Genomic DNA, 17,637 nt, shown 5'->3' on the forward strand with positions numbered 1-17,637 from the left:
CTGGTCAGGATCGCTGCTGCATCGCTACATGGTCGCTGGTGAGCTGTCAAACAGGCAGATCTCACCAGCGACCAGTGACCAGCCCCCAGCCAGCAGCGACGTGCTTGCACGGAGCCAGCGTCTGGAAGCTGCGGACACTGGTAACTAAGGTAAACATCGGGTATGGTTACCCGATGTTTACATTAGTTACCAGCGCACACCGCTTAGCTGTGTGTGCAGGGAGCAGGGAGCCGCGCACACTGAGCGCTGGCTCCTTGCTCTCCTAGCTACAGTACACATCGGGTTAATTAACCCGATGTGTACAGCAGCTACATGTGCAGAGAGCCGGAGCCGGCAGCACAGGCAGCGTGAGAGCGGCGGAGGCTGGTAACTAAGGTAAATATCGGGTAACCACCTTGGTTACCCGATGTTTATCTTGGTTACAGCTTACCGCAGCTGCCAGACGCCGGCTCCTGCTCCCTGCTCGCTTCATTTGTCGCTCTCTCGCTGTCACACACAGCGATCTGTGTCACAGCGGGAGAGCGCCTTTGAAGAAAACGAACCAGGGCTGTGTGTAACGAGCAGCGATCTCGCAGCAGGGGCCAGATCGCTGCTCATTGTCACACACAGCGAGATCGCTAATGAGGTCACTGCTGCGTCATAAAAAGCGTGACTCAGCAGCGATCTCGGCAGCGAGCTCGCTGTGTGTGAAGCACCCCTAACTCTTAAGCTGGTGTCACACATAACGACGACGACAACGACGTCGCTGCTACGTCACCATTTTCTGTGACGTTGCAGCGACGTCCCGTCGCTGTCGCTGTGTGTGACATCCAGCAACGACCTGGCCCCTGCTGTGAGGTCGCCGGTCGTTGCTGAATGTCCAGCTTCATTTTTTGGTCGTCACTCTCCCGCTGTGACACACAGATCGCTGTGTGTGACAGCGAGAGAGCGACGAAATGAAGCGATCAGGAGCCGGCACTGGCAGCTGCGGTAAGCTGTAACCAGCGTAAACATCGGGTAACCAAGGGAAGACCTTTCCCTGGTTACCCGATGTTTACGCTGGTTACCAGCCTCCGCTCTTGCTGCCAGTGCCGGCTCCTGCACTGTGACATGTGGCTGCAGTATGCATCGGGTAATTAACCCGATGTATACTGTAGCAAGGAGAGCAAGGAGCCAGCGCTAAGCAGTGCGCACGGCTCCCTGCACTGACATGTAGCTGCAGCACACATCGGGTTAATTAACCCGATGTGTACTGTACCTAGGAGAGCAAGGAGCCAGCGCTAAGCGCGGCTCCCTGCTCTCTGCACATGTAGCACAGCGACGTTATGATCGCTGCTTCTGCTGTGTTTGACAGCTAAGCAGCGATCATAACAGCGACTTACAAGGTCGCTGTTACGTCACCGAAAATGGTGACGTAACAGCGACGTCGTTGTCGCTGTCGCTTAGTGTGACACCAGCTTTACCTTTCTAATTCCACCCTTATTAAAAGATTAAAAAGGTCATTGTTCTATTTGTATGAGACTAGAGACTATCTACCTTTGCATCAGATATACAGTGTGTCCACCCATATCCTGTCCACCGCCATTAACTTGAGAACAGCGTCAGCTATAGGCATAGAAGTGGTGTCTAGGTATAGTAAAGTAGCCATGCGCTACGCAGTGAAAATATCTCGAAAATGGAACGAGATAGAAAAAAAAAAGTGAATTACAAAGTTGTAGAGCATCATCAATTCAATACAAATCGACTCCTTGCATACAGAAATGCTATGATATGAAACCCATGACCCCCCCAAAACATTGAATGCTGGTCACGCATATGGTGCTCATTTAACTTTGATGTTCAAAGTGGCCACCGTCAACTGCAATGCACATCTGGACTCTGGACATCATACTGTATCTTGCTGCACGTTGTGCAATATGGTAGGTGACACGTTTGCACAAGCATCTATGATACCTCATTGTAGGTCCTGCAATGTTGGTGGAGGGGTCACATACACCTGCTGTTTGATGTGACCTCACAGAAAGAAGTCCAATGGGGTCAGGTGAGGTGAGCGTGGAGGCCACTTCACGCAGCCACCATACCCAATGACTTGTAGGAAAGTCTCCATGAGGTATTGCTTCACGTCCGCAGCCTTGTGAGTTTTATACATTCTAGTCATAACATTTCTGTATGCAAGGTGTTGATTCGTATTGAATTGATGATGCCCTACAACTTTGTAATTCACTTTTTTTCTCTATCTCGTTCCGTTTTCGAGATAAAAATGCTAACTCTGTTGTTTTCCACCAGGTGGCGCTATAGGTGGTTTCATTGCGTAGCGCATGGCTACTTTACTATACCTAGACACCACTTCTATGCCATAGCTGCCGCCATTCTCAAGATAATGGCGGTGGACAGGATAAGGGTGGACACACTGTATATAGTATTACACTATGTGCCACTCTTGTCTGTGTTTGCGGTCTTCATGCTGCCATTACCTGCTTTCTGTTCCTCTTACAGATACTTATTGAAACAGAGAAGGGGAACTTCCAACTGACCCTCAGTTCACAGAATACAGATCAGCTGATTAGCGGCATCCAGGCCACACTGTCCAAAATATTTCCCACTCCAGATACAGTGTAAGTTCCCATTTGGAAGTGACATCAAATCCTTGCCGTGTGACAAGCAATGTCTTAATTAGAGTTCAGCACAGTCTGTTGGGATTTCTTTAATTTGCCGTATGCCGGTCGCTGTAATAAGAATTGTGATAATAGGGATAATCTTTCCCTGTGACATCTAACAGAGGTAATAAATAGTTTGCTGGATTTTAGATAGTAAAAACTGCCTACACTGCTTATAAGGCCGCGTTCACACATTCAGTATTTGGAGATTTTATCTCAGTATTTGTAGCCAAAAACAGGAGTGGAACAATCAGAAGAAAAGTATAGTAGAAACACATGCACTAGGTAAGAGCAAGCACTACCATGCTCGGGTGCTCAAAATGAGCAGTTAATGCTCGGATGGGCGCAACTCAAGTACCAAATATAATGGAAGTCAATGGGAAATTCCCCACTTATGTCCATTATACTCGGTACTTGAATTGCGCAATCCGAGCATCTGACCTCATTTCGAGCACCCGAGTATGGTAGTGCTCGCTATATCACTAATGTGCACCACTTCTGTATTTTTCACACACTCTTCATTTTGGCTTACAAATACAGAGGTAAAAAAACTCACCAAACACTGAACGTGTGAATGTAGCCTCAGAATGATTCGAAATAGAACCATCTGCTACAATTTTTAAAGTGAGCCTGTCAGGTCCAATATGCACCCGGAACCACGAGCAGTTCTGGGTGCATATTTCTAATCCCTGCCTAACCGTCCCTGCATCTAGTAGCATAGATAAAGAGATCTGTAGAAAAAGTATTTCTGAAGATCATTTATTATATGCTAATGAGACCAGCAACTAGTCGCAAGGGCGATAATTCCCTTGGCTCGTCGGCCAACATACCATGTTAGCACACCCCTGTGGGAGTACTAACATGCTAATGAATGTGCAGCGACACAGCACATACCTCACTCTTGATGGAGGCCAGTGGAGGATGGATGCGCACTGGGCATGATTCGGAGTCCCCAGCACCTAGCACAGATAAAGCAGGCTACAGGCTGCAGCCCCCAGCCATGTGCTTATCTTGGCTGTGTATCAAAATAAGAGGAACTGCATGTAACTTTTTTTTTTTAAATATTATTTAAATAAATTATTTAAAAAAATCTGTGTGCGGTCCCCCCTCCCCAATTTTTATACCCAGCCATGATAAAACCCGATAGCTGGGGGCTTGTATTCTCAGGCTGGGGAGACCCATGCTTTTGGGCACCCAGCCTAAAAATAGCAGCCTGCAGCCGCTCAGGATTATCGCATCCATTAGATGTGGCACTACCGGCACTTCATCAGGCTCTTAACGATTGCCTTGGTGCGGTAGCAATCGGTGTAATAAGGTGTTAATGTCAGCCCACAGCTGCCACTAAGACCTAGATTAGTGAAAGGAGAGTCTATGAGACCCCCTCATTACTACTCTGTAAGTGAAAGTAAATAAACACAAACACCAAAAAATCCTTTATTTGAAATTAAATACAAAAGAACATTTTCTTTTATCAGTTTATTAACCCCCAAAACACTCTTGCAGGTCCGATGTAATCCACATGAGGTTCCATGACGATTCCAGGTCTGCTACATCTGAATTCACAACGAGCATGTTAACACATGACTGCCCGCTGTGAGCTTCAGGCAGAGACTGAGCAGCGATTTGTGGTGACGTCACTAAAGTGATTTGCAGTCACAGCTGAAGGTTTCCATGGCACTCTACTTGTGACCGCAGGTAACCTAACCTCAGGTGACCTCAGTAGAGTCCTCAGTAAAGGTGGTGTCACTGATGTTAATGAAGTACCCTGAGGAAAGGTTACCTGCGGTCACAGGTGGAGGTCCGTGGGAACCTCTAGCTGTGACCGCAAATCATTTGAGTGACATCATTGCTGAGTGCGCGGCTCACTCAGTCTCTGCCTGAAGCTCACAGCAGGCACTCACGTTCTATTTGAGCTGGAATTATCATGGGACCTTGTGCGGATTACTAGGACCTGCAGAGGTGTTGGGGAGGGTTAATAAAGTGGTAAAAGAGGGGTTTTTTTGTATTTTATTTCTGCGGTGTTTGTGTTTATTTACCTTCACTTACATATTAGTAATGGGGAAGGTCTCATAGACCCTCACCATCACTAATCTAGGGCTTAGTGTCAGCTGATTTCATTAACCACTTATCACTCCGATTGCCATTGCACCAGCGCAATCGTGAAGAGCCTGGTAAAGTGCCGAGACTGTCACATGTAATGGATGGGGCAATCCTGGGCAGCTGTGGAGGCCCAATAAGCATGGGTCTCTCAGCCTGAGAATACCAGCCCCCCAGCTGTCGGGCTTTATCATGGCTGGGTATCAAAATTGGAGGGGAACGCATGCAATTTTTTAAAAAATTATTTCTTTAAATAATTAAAAAAAGAAAAAGAAAAAATCTGCATGTAGTTCATCTCATTTTGATACACAGCCAAGATAAGCACATAAATGAGGGTTGCAGCCTGTAGCTGTAGGCTTTATCTGTGCTGGTATCATAATATAGGGGGACACTATAACATGTATTTTAGTTATTTATTTATTTTTATACCACGATAGATGCACAGATAGCATCTGTGATTGGAAGCAGTCAGCCCCCACTCAGGGTGTGGGTGCGGCTGACTGCAACCAATCACAAACGCTGGTGGGGGGGGGTGAAAGCTGTGCATATGCATGAAGGTAAAAGAGTGGCCCAGAAAGTGGAATGAGCTAGGGATCATAATATGGAGGGACCCTACACCAATTTTTGTATTTATTTTTACTGTACGATAGTGACCCGCAGACCGGGTCTGTGATTGGAAGCGTCAGACAGCTGTCACAAAGGCTAGGGGTGCTATCTAACTGCAACCAATCACAGATGCCGGTGGGCTGGGAAAGCAGTGCATTTGCAATGAAGGTAAATGAGCGGCCAGGAAGGAGTTACAACCACGCCGGGGACTCAGTAAGTATGAAGTGCTTGCTCTAATCCCCCTATCCCTTCTGCCACAATTTTTAATCTCTGGATTCTGATCCCCATAGACTTATATGGGAACCAGCATCTGGCCAGATAACTAGGATCAATTCCGGGCCGGAACCGTTTTTTGTTTTTCTTAAATCCGGTTAGGTCAACTGGTCGCAGTTATGTGCACGTCCGTCCATCACTAATCATGATAAAAGAATAATAAAAAACATTACTAATAATGGAAGAAAAACAACCCATTTAACATGACCTTGAATTAAACAGTGTGATATTTCTTGATGACACATTACCTTTACGGTTCTATAAAACGAATCAACTGCAGATTGATTTCCTTCCGGAAGCCACACTATGAAAGTATTTTGTTATTCGATACCGAATATATCCACTGACTCTAAATAGCATTCATAAGTGTATGTACTGTGACTCAAATACGGGTAAATCTGCTTCTTTCGCCTCCTGGACTGATGTTTCACTTTCAAACTGCAGGTAAAATCTGTGTTCAGTGGGACAGGTTTTCACAAATAGGAAATGAGAGCTAGTGCTTATGAAATTCTATGAAGAGTGGTATGGGAGGAGGAATGAGTAGATAGAGGCACAGACACAGCCATTCTGCTGCCAGTTCCATAGAACATTATGAGCACCAACTGCTATCTCCTATTGGAAAATCTCTGTTCACTGAAGACAGGTTTTACCCATGAAATGAGAATTTTGAGAAAAAAAGCAGGAGGAAAAAGAAGCAGATTTTTCTAATTTGATATATTAGAAAGGTTTTTTCTATTTTTAACTACACTACACTGTGTGCAGAATTATTAGGAAAATTAGTAGTTTGATCACATGATAATGTTTATAAATGTTGTTCTACTCCAAGCTGTATAGGCTTGAAAGCCAAATACCAATTAAGTAAATCAGGTGATGTGCATATCTGTATTGAGGAGGGGTGTGGTGTAATGACACCAACACCCTATATAAGGTGTGCTTAATTATTAGGCAACTTCCTTTCCTTTGGCAAAATGGGTCAGAAGAGAGATTTGACGGGCTCTGAAAAGTCCAAAATTGTGAGATGTCTTGCAGAGGGATGCAGCAGTCTTGAAATTGCCAAACTGTTGAAGCGTGATCACCGAACAATCAAGTGTTTCATGGCAAATAGCCAACAGGGTCGCAAGAAGCGTGTTGGGGAAAAAAGGCGCAAAATAACTACCCATGAATTAAGGAAAATCAAGCGTGAAGCTGCCAAGATGCCATTTGCCACCGGTTTGGCCATATTTCAGAGCTGCAACATTACTGGAGTATCAAAAAGCACAAGTTGTGCCAAACTCAGGGACATGGCCAAGGTAAGGAAGGCTGAAAAACGACCACCTTTCAACAAGAAACATAAGATAAAACGTCAAGACTGGGCCAAGAAATATCTTAAGACTGATTTTTCAAAGGTTTTATGGACTGATGAAATGAGAGTGACTCTTGATGGGCCAGATGGATGGGCCAGAGGCTGGATCAGTAAAGGGCAGAGAGCTCCACTTCGACTCAGACGTCAGCAAGGTGGAGGTGGGATACTGGTATGGGCTGGTATCATCAAAGATGAACTTCTGGGACCTTTTCGGGTTGAGGATGGAGTGAAGCTCAACTCCCAGACCTACTTCCAGTTTCTGAAAGACAACTTCTTCAAGCAGTGGTACAGGAAGAAGTCGGTATTATTCAAGAAAAACATGAATTTCATGCAGGACAATGCTCCATCACATAAATCCAACTACTCCACAGCGTGGCTGGTCAGTAAAGGTCTAAAAGATGAAAAAATAATGACATAGCCCCCTTGTTCACCTGATCTGAACCCCACAGAGAACCTGTGGTCCCTCATAAAATGTAAGATATACAGGGAGGGAAAACTACACCTTTCGGAACAGTGTCTGGGAGGCTGTGGTGGCTGCTGCACACAATGTTGATCGTAAACAGATCAAGCAACTGACAGAATGTATGGTAGGCTGTTGAGTGTCATCAGAAAGAAAGGTGGCTATATTGGTCACTATTTTTTTGGGTTTTGTTTTTGCATGTCAGAAATGTTTATTTCTAAATTTTGTGCAGTTATATTGGTTCACCTGATGAAAATAAACACGTGAGGTGGGAATATATTTGGTTTTTATTAAGTTGCCTAATAATTCTGCACAGTAATAGTTACCTGCACAAACAGATATCCTCCTAAAATAGCCAAATCTAAAAAAAAAAAAAACACTTCAACTTCAAAAAATATTAAGCTTTGATATTTATGAATCTTTTCGGTTGATTGAGAGCATAGTTGTTGATCAATAATAAAAAAAAATGCTCAAAAATACAACTTGCCTAATAATTTTGCACACAGTGTATTGATTAGGGGAAAAATGATAATATTTCCTGATGTACTTTCTGTTGTCCTCACTCATTCTTTTTGCTATTATACACTAGATGTCTGGTCAGGCGACAATATCCCGAGTCTGCCGACAGTTCACGAAATTCATCTCCGAACTCCGACACTGCTGGGCTTCCTCCGACCCCTGGGATCTGCGGTGAGACATTTTATGCATGTGATATAAAATGTTTGCCTTCCTAGTACAAAGATGATGTTTCATTCCCAATCTTTGTGATGGGTTACTGTTGCACCTGTATGCTTTATATTTACGTGCTTGTCTTATTAAAAGGAATTTCAATGAGTATCATGATATTTCTAGTCAAGATGGATGTCATAATAGTCATGGTAAAGAATAATGAATATGGAAGGATATGTGTGCAAACTAGTGGGGTCGGTTATTTGCTGGTTATTATACGCGTATTACATTTGTAACTTATTAGGTTTCATTAGCTATGTTTCGATAGGTATCTTATGGCCAGCTCATCTCCTGTTTCTCCAAGGCTTCGGGCCTCTATTCATGTAGGCCCTTTTCTTAATCCTTTGCCCCTTCTCATCTTCTTCAGCTCACTTGCTATCGTTTTGATAAAATGTCTTATACATATGCACAGTGTAATGCCACAGCTCTGTCCAATTCACGGATTAAAGTGGTTGTTACATCATATGGTTGTCATGGAGCGAGTCTCCCAACTTGGGATAGAGCTCCTTCAAAGGTAGACCCATCCCATTCATTTGGACAGATATTTATTTGTATCCTAGCCATGTAATATAACACAACGGTTGCAGGGGAAATTTACAGCTGGCCTCAATTTATTCCAACAATGTTACTTGATAAGGAACGAGGGGTTCTGTCACGATTCAGTTTGGTCTCTGTTGTTGCACAGTTGTATTTGTCACCTGGTCCTGCAGTCGGTGTTTCCCTGTTCTAGGCCGGTGGGAGTAGCCAGTGTACCACCCTGAGAGGGGCCCGGCCGCTTCCTCCGCTTGCTCGGGCCGAGCCGCTCGAGGTCCGGGCTCGGGTTGTCGGTGGCACGAGCGCCTCCGGACCGGGGGCCACATCGCTCTGTTAGAGTGGAGAGGTAGCGGGGTGGTGGTGGTGTTGTGGGACGAGGCGTGCAGCCAGGGAGGGCCGCGCTGTCGTCCAACGGGTCGTGACGCCACCCATGGGTCGTGGTAACGGGAAGCACCACCGCTGCGGCTGGAGTGAAGGCGGGCTCGTCCGGGATCGGTGTCGCGGCCGCAGCCTAGATGTTAGCCCCTCCGTGGTTAGGGGCGGTGTGTTCTGGGGCCCCGGAGCGGTCAGGGACTGGAGCGCTGATGTTGTTGTCGGGGTGCAGGGTGCCGTGCCGCGGTGTAGTGTCGTGCCCGGATGACACTGGTGTACTCACGATTGATTCACACTCAGAGTCACTGGTAAACCAAAGTTCGGATGTGGTCGGTTCCCGCGGCCGGCTGCTGATGTCCCCTGTGGGGTTGATGGTGACCCCTTTTCCCGTGCACCTCTGGATGTTGTGTTTCGACCCCCCTGCCTAAGCAGTGGTAGCCCGCTCCCTGGCGTTGAGCTGCCGGAGGAGCCCTCAGTTGCCCGCAGGCGCTGGCCCGTCGGGTGTTTGGCCCTTGGCGGTGGCGCTCACCCGGTCTCGGTGGGCTTTTGCCTTCTTTCGGGACTTTGGGTGTGGATGAACCCGTGAGGTCCAGCCAGCAATCAGTCAATTTGCCTATACTCAGTGGCCTCTAAGCTAGGACAGGGTCTGAGTACCCGGTTTCTGGTGCTCCGGTAAACGGTTGACTCCCCGGTTCGGGACCGGCGGGCTCCAACCCAGGCCCGGTCTGTACGGTTCCGCCGGTTGCTGTACCGGTACTCCTGCAGATGGCCACCACCGTCTGCCTTCCTGACGTTTCCAAAAGGGGGCCCAGGCTCCTACCCGGGTCCCTGACAGCTGCTCCACTACCACTCACTGTCAACTCAAAACTTATCTGTTTGAACTTCCTGCCCCAGGACAGTAGTCTCCTCGGTGGGTGTGCCTTTCCACCTGACTCCGCCCACCTGGTGTGCTCTACTAGCCCTGAGGGAGGAATCAGGTCTCCCTTTCGGGTGACATGTGTGTGACCTCACAGGGGATGGGGGTGTGTGTGTATGTGGTTGATGTAATTACCTGTGACCCCTGGGGTCCAGGGCATCACACCAGCATGCGTACTTGGTCCCTGTAAGTTCTCTTGGTTCTGCCTGCTACCTGGTCCGACCTCCCTTACTTTCATCATCCCCGTTCAATTTGACCTCCCTGACTTCTGACCTCCCCGTTCAGTCCGACCTCCCTGAATCCCGTCCCCTCCATCTTGTCTTACCTCCCAGTCTTCCTCCCCTGCTCCCTGTTTATTGTTCCGTCCCTGCGTCCCCCTCTTACGGCTTGCTCTCCCGGTTCAAAACCTCCGGCTCGCTCCTGACACTGACTCCGCCTACTCCCTTGTACTGCGTGACCTACCAGCTTTGCCCCTGCTTGTACGACTTCTCTGAGTAATCAATTTGTGATTACTCCTGTGATACCTTGTGGATCCATAGTCCTGTTACACACCAGTGTTCCGGCTCCCCCCAGTGGGGCCTTTACAGGTTCAAAATCTGCACCTGAAGCTATCAAATAAGGATTTTTCATAGCCTCCAAAAGACAACCCTTAGAGCAGACCTGGGCAAGGGGTGGCCCGCGGGCCACATCCGGCCCGCCTGCTCTCTGTGACCGGCCCGCCCGTCTTCAGCCGGTGCAGTGGAGCCGGGCTGCAGCGTGCCGAGCAGGGAGAGATCCTGTGCAGGTCCGCACAGTCAGTGCAGGCAGCAGAACGCAGGAGTCTTTCCTCTGTTCCCTGCCGGCACTAATTGTCAGTGACACACGCGCGCGCTCTGACGTTGTCAGTACTGCGCTGCGTGTGTCATTTTAAAAGTTCCCGCCCGGCAGAAGAAGCAGCACAGCAGAGGAATAATTCATCTTGCAGGACCTGCGATGATGTCACGCCTATGTGACTGTGTGGGAGGAGACACAGGATACCGGGCAGAAAGCAAAGCTACTGAATCCTGAAGGAGATGTGGACACATGATGACTGGTAATAAGAAAAGAGGGGACATGAGGGGGAAGGGGGCTGCAGGGTGAGTGGCATATGAGGGAAGATGGAGTTGCAGGGTGAGTGGTATATGAGGGAAGATGGAGTTGTAGGGTGAGTGGCATATGAGGGAAGATGGAGTTGCAGGGTGAGTGGCATGTGAGGGAAGATGGAGCTGCAGGGTGAGTGCATATGAGGGAAGATGGAGTTGCAGGGTGAGTGGCATATGTGGGAAGATGGAGTTGCAGGGTGAGTGGCATATGAGGGAAGATGGAGTTGCAGGGTGAGTGGCATATGTGGGAAGATGGAGTTGCAGGGTGAGTGGTATATGAGGGAAGATGGAGTTGTAGGGTGAGTGGCATATGTGGGAAGATGGAGTTGCAGGGTGAGTGGTATATGAGGGAAGATGGAGCTGCAGGGTGAGTGGTATATGAGGGAAGATGGAGTTGCAGGGTGAGTGGCATATGTGGGAAGATGGAGTTGCAGGGTGAGTGGCATTTGAGGGAAGATGGAGTTGCAGGGTGAGTGGCATATGTGGGAAGATGGAGCTGCAGGGTGAGTGGTATATGAGGGAAGATGGAGTTGCAGGGTGAGTGGCATATGTGGGAAGATGGAGCTGCATGGTGAGTGGTATATGAGGGAAGATGGAGTTGTAGGGTGAGTGGCATATGAGGGAAGATGGAGTTGCAGGGTGAGTGGCATATGTGGGAAGATGGAGTTGCAGAGTGAGTGGCATATGAGGGAAGATGGAGTTGCAGGGTGAGTGGCATATGTGGGAAGATGGAGTTGCAGGGTGAGTGGCATATGTGGGAAGATGGAGTTGCAGGGTGAGTGCCATATGAGGGAAGATGGAGTTGCAGGGTGAGTGGCATATGTGGGAAGATGGAGTTGCAGGGTGAGTGGCATATGAGGGAAGATGGAGTTGCAGGGTGAGTGGCATATGTGGGAAGATGGAGTTGCAGGGTGAGGGGCATATGAGGGCTGCAGACTGACAGAAGGATGTGAAGGGCTGCAGAGTGTTTGAGAGGGGTACGTTGGGGTACAGGCAGGGTGAGATATGTGGGCAGGGTATGTGACATATGGGGGTGTAGTGTGTGTGATATGGGGGTGCAGGCTGTATGGGGTGTAGTGTGTGTGATATGGGGGTGCAGGCTGTATGGGGAGCAGGGTGTGTGACATATGGGGGTGTAGTATATTACAGGTGTGCTATATGGAGGTGTATATAGTGGTGTAGTATATGGGGGTATAGTGATGTAGTATATTACAGGTGTACTATATGGAGGCGTAGTATATTACAGGTGTGCTATATGGAGGTGTAGTATATTACAGGTGTGCTATATAGGGGTGTAGTAATGTAGTATATTACAGGTGTGCTATATGGAGGTGTAGTATATTACAGGTGTGCTATATGGAGGTGTAGTATATTACAGGTGTACTATATGGGGGTGTACTATATTACAGGTGTAGTATATGGGGTGTAGTGATGTAGTATATTACAGGTGTATATAGGGGTGTAGTGATGTAGTATATTACAGGTGTGCTATATGGAGGTGTAGTATATTACAGGTGTACTATATGGGGGTGTACTATATTACAGGTGTAGTATATGGGGTGTAGTGATGTAGTATATTACAGGTGTACTATATGGAGGTGTAGTATATTACAGGTGTGCTATATGGAGGTGTAGTATATTACAGGTGTACTATATGGGGGTGTACTATATTACAGGTGTAGTATATGGGGTGTAGTGATGTAGTATATTACAGGTGTACTATATGGAGGTGTAGTATATTACAGGTGTGCTATATGGAGGTGTAGTATATTACAGGTATACTATATGGAGGTGTACTATATTACAGGTGTAGTATATGGGGTGTAGTGATGTAGTATATTACAGGTGTAGTATATAGGGGTGTAATGATGTAGTATATCGGAGGTGTATTATATAGTGGTGTAGTATAATACAGGTGTATATGGGGGTGTAGTATATTACAGGTATATGGAGGGAGTGTAGTATAATACAGGTGTAGTATATAGGGGTGTAGTGGTGTAGTTTATTACAGGTGTAGTATATGGAGGGGGTGTAGTGATGTAGTATATTGGGTAGAACTGAGGTAATTATATTAGTCCGGCCCTCTAAACCAATCCCAATTTCTCATGCGGCCCCATGGGAAAATTAATTGCCCACCCCTGGCTTAGAGGGACTGCCCTGTACCTGTTCTGTACCTACTTTTTAGGATGAAGACCTGCACTTGACCAAACACAGAGACCTCTATCATTATTCCAGATCATAAGGAGTTAAGTCTGTACATTTCGTGCCAGTATTAGCTCTGCGGAATGATTAGATGTATTCTGCCGAGCTCTTAGGTTCTGCAGGAAATTGACCAAGCTCAATATTTAATTTGATATTTTTTACTGAACCAAAAAAAAAAAACTCCTTGGATATCAAATGTGAAAGATATCAGCTTGTTCAGTTGTTGCACGGCCTGAGACAAAAACTAAAAATAGCTTTGTATTGCTAGCCTAAAAGATGTGATGAAAGGCTAGCTTATGGGTACTATTGATTTACTGCAAATAAAAGATCCTGCTACCTAAAGGCACACTTAAAATTTCTAAAGCTTTTAGAATTACATGTGCAAGACACCAGTCTGATTCCTTTCTATTGTCTTTTTAGTCATCCAGCAGAGTCAGAACACAGAAGTAATTTTAGGGAAACAATGTACAGAAACAATGGCTACTCCCAGGCCATGGTGCCTAAAAGGTTATAACATAGTAAAACTTTTATCCCTGGCAGAAAGGTGTGTTATTTACAGTCATAGCTGAAAGTGTTGGAACCCTTGAAATTGTTGCAAGTATTTCTCCCAGAAAATCATTGCATTTACACGTTTTTTTTTGCCATACACGTTTATTTCCTTTCCGACACAAAAGTCTGAAGAAAAGTTAAATTGGACATAATTTCACACAAAACCCCCAAAATGGTCCAGACAAAATTGTTGGCACCTTTTCAAAATTGTGGGTAAACAACTTTGTTTCAAGCATCTGATGCTCTTACAAACTCACAGGTGTGGGCAATATGAAAATCACACCTGAAACCACATAAACAGGGGAGAAGTTGACTCAATCTTTGCCTTGTGTTTTTCTGCATGTTTTTGTGTGTGACACACTTAAACATGGAGAACAGAAGTTGGATAAGAGACCTGTCTGAGGACTTGAGAGGCAAAATTGTTGAAAACTATCAACAGTCTGAAGATTACAAGTCTATCTCGAGAGATCAGGATGTTCCCTTTGTCCACATTTACAGCGCTTGGCGCTGTAGCTAATCTCCCTGGATGTGTAAGGCAGATAAAAATTGTTGAAAGGATGCAATGCAGGATAGTCCAAATAAGGAAAACCAGCTACAATCAAGTTTTGAAGAAATTCAAGCTGTCCTGCAGGCTCAGGGTGCATTAGTATCAGTGTAAACTATCCATCGACATTTGAATGAAATGAAACGCTATGGCACGAGACCCAGGAGGACCCCACTGCTGACACAGAAACATAAAAAAGCTGGACTGCAGTTTGGCAAAACGTACGTGAGTAAGCTAAAATCCTTCTGAGAAAGCCTCTTGAGGACAGATAAGACTACAATAGAGCTTTTAGGTAAAGCACATCATTCTACTGTTTATTGAAAATGGAATGAGGTCTACAAACAAAAGAACACAGTAACTACAGTCAAATGTAATAGAGGTGCAAAGATGTTTTGGGGTTGTTTTGCTGCTTCTGGCACTGGGGACCTTGACTGTGTGCAAGACATCATGAAATATGAAGATTACCAAAGGATTTTGGGTCGCAATGTTGTGCTCAGTGTCAAAAAGCTGGGTTTGCATCGTAGGACATGAGTCTTCTAGCAGGACAATGACCCAACCCAAACATACGTCAAGAAGCCTCCAGAAATGGATGGAAACAAAGCGATGGAGAGTTCTGAAGTGTCCAGCAATGAGTCCATATCTAAATCCCATTGAACACCTGTGAAGAGATCTTGAAATTGCTGTTGGGAGAAGTCACCCTTCAAATATGAGAGACCTGGAGCAGTGTGCAAAAGAAGAGTGGTCCAAAATTCCAGATGAGAGGTGTAAGAAGATTGATTATGGTTATAGGAAGTGATTGACTGCCGTTATTTATTCCAAAGGGTGCGCAACCAAATAATAAGTTGGGGGTGTCAACAATTTTGTCTGGACCATTTTGGGGGTTTTGTGTGAAATGATGTCCAATTTGCATTTTTATTTTTTTTTTTTGTGGTTGTTCCAATACACATAAAGAAAATAAACATGTGTGTAACAAATTGTGTAATTGCAGTAATTTTCTGGAAGAAATAATTCATTTTCGGGAACAATTTCAAGGGTGCCAACACTTTCAGCTATGACTGTATATAACTGAAAGTGTCCTTATATGTTCCAGTCTATATAAGGTTAGCACACTTTATTATATGTTATAATGGTGAAAACACATTGTGTTTGGCACTGGTGGCGTTCGCTATTCATGGACCGTAATCTAAGTTTTCTTTCATCTCTGAATGACAACCAATTCTTTAGTAAAGTGGAGGATTTCACAGCAGAATTTTTGTTTTGTGGCCGCCTGTTTCTTCACTTTTGTCCTACCATTAGCTTCATTGTATTCTAAATTTAGCCTTGGCTTTTTCTCTTTTACGTGACTCATCTGTAGTGTTTTTCCACCTATGCTTTATCAAGTGCATTGCGTGAAATGTCACGAAAATGTGGCAGTCAGAACTGCAATTCCAAGAATTTCTCATATTTTTCATTAACATTAATTTACCTGTTTACCAAAAATTAGCGATTTTAAATACATGGGGACAATGGCAAAATATGTGTTAGTAATTGTGATAACAAAAACAACGAAATACAGACATAAAGTATAGTAAGAAAAAAGAAAGGCAACAAAAAAGGGTATTGTCTGGTCTACATAGTTGTCAAAAAATGACATATTGTTTATATCAGATTTCAGCTTGTGTCATTAGTCAATTAATTCTCACCACAATAGAGGTGTGCAATGAATAGTAACACCCCTGCTATAAAGGCATAAAAGACAGACTCACACCATATACAGGAGGCTCAGCCCATCTTTTCCCTGTATCCTATACATCTTCAACAATTGAAGTAGATGCATTTGCCTAACTTGTGAAGAGCAACTCTGTGTTGTATATTTGATTCTAGTACATACAGCGTTTGAAATAAGTATTGAACACATCAACATTTTTCTAAGTAAATATATTTCTAAACAGATATTTCTCACCAGATGTTGGTAACAACCCATCCAATCCACAAAGAAATCAAACCTTAGATGTCCATACATTAAGATATTGTAATCATGAGAAATGACACAGGGAAAAATTATTGAACATGGTAACTGAAATTTATTTAATACTTCGTGCTAAAGCCTTTGTTGTTGAGGACATCTTCAAGACTCTTCCTAGTCACATGCATTGCTCAGGTGTGATCATGGCCATTCTCTTATACAAACACTCTACAAATCCTGAAAGTTCCGTGAGCTCCTTCAATGAACTCTAAGCTTTAGTTCCTTCCATAAATTTTCTTCTGGGTTCAGATTAGGTGATTGGCTGGGCCATTCTAGTAGTTTTATTTAATTTATCTGAAACCAATTGAGAGTTTCCTAGGCTGTGTGTTTGGAATGATTGTTTTGCTGAAATGTCCACCTTTCATTATCCTGGTAGAATGCAGCAGATTTTTATCAAGAATATCTTAGTACATTTGTCCATTCATCCTTCCTTCAATTAGATGAAGCTTTCTAGTGCTGTATGCTGAAAAACAGCCCCTCTCCATGATATGCCCACCTCCAAACTTCACTCATGGTATGGTGTTTCTGGGGTGATATGCAGTGCTTTTTGACCTCCAAACAAGGTGTGTATTATGACATCCAAAGAGTTTCATAATGGTCACATCTGGCCAGACTATATTCTCCCAGTTTTTCACAGACTTGTCTAAATGTTGTTGAGCAAACTTTAAATGCACTTGTGCATGCCTTCTGTCCAGCAATGCAATTTTGCATGGAAAACATGCATACCGGTCATAGGATTTGAGTGCATTACTTATTGTTTTCTTTACAACAACTTTACCTTCTGATTCCAGGTCTCTCTGTAGCTCTCCACAGGTGGTTTCTGGCTCTTGGACAACTCTTCTGATAACTCTTTTTACTCTTCTGTTTAAAATATTTTGGGGAGCACCTGGTCGTAGCCAGTTTATTGTGCAATGGTGTACTATCCAATTATGTATTAGAAATTCTTCTGTAACAATGCCATCAGTATATTTTGCAACAATAAGGTTGCAAAAGTCTTTAGACAGCTCACTGGTTTTACCCATCAGGAAATGTTTCTTGTGTGGCACATTGGTAATGAGATATCTTTTTATAGGCCATCAGTTGAACCAGCTGATATTATTTTTCACTATGTGGCAGGATTGCTTTCTAATTACTGATAGATTTCAGCCAGTATCATGACTTTACATAGCTTTTTGTACCTCTCTTTCTTCATGTGTTCATTTCTCATTACTACATGAAAGTGTTGTCCACTACTTTGACAACTGCTACTCA

General features: G+C 44.8%; 1 protein-coding gene across 3 annotated transcripts in view; it reads left to right on the forward strand.

Moving 5' to 3' along the window:
- Positions 1 to 17,637, forward strand: part of CARMIL3 (capping protein regulator and myosin 1 linker 3) — a 137,347-nt gene that overhangs the window by 28,397 nt on the left and 91,313 nt on the right. For all 3 annotated transcript variants that reach the window (XR_012724887.1, XR_012724888.1, XM_075319299.1), the window contains exons 5-6: positions 2,476 to 2,594; positions 8,004 to 8,104. Coding sequence is in view for 1 of the 3 variants with exons in the window: in XM_075319299.1 (XP_075175414.1) it covers positions 2,476 to 2,594; positions 8,004 to 8,104 (220 nt within the window). In the remaining 2 variants the exon portion in view is untranslated. The remainder of the gene's footprint in view (positions 1 to 2,475; positions 2,595 to 8,003; positions 8,105 to 17,637) is intronic.

This window comes from Anomaloglossus baeobatrachus, chromosome 1 (genome assembly GCF_048569485.1).
Source record: "Anomaloglossus baeobatrachus isolate aAnoBae1 chromosome 1, aAnoBae1.hap1, whole genome shotgun sequence".
NCBI lineage: Eukaryota > Metazoa > Chordata > Amphibia > Anura > Aromobatidae > Anomaloglossus > Anomaloglossus baeobatrachus.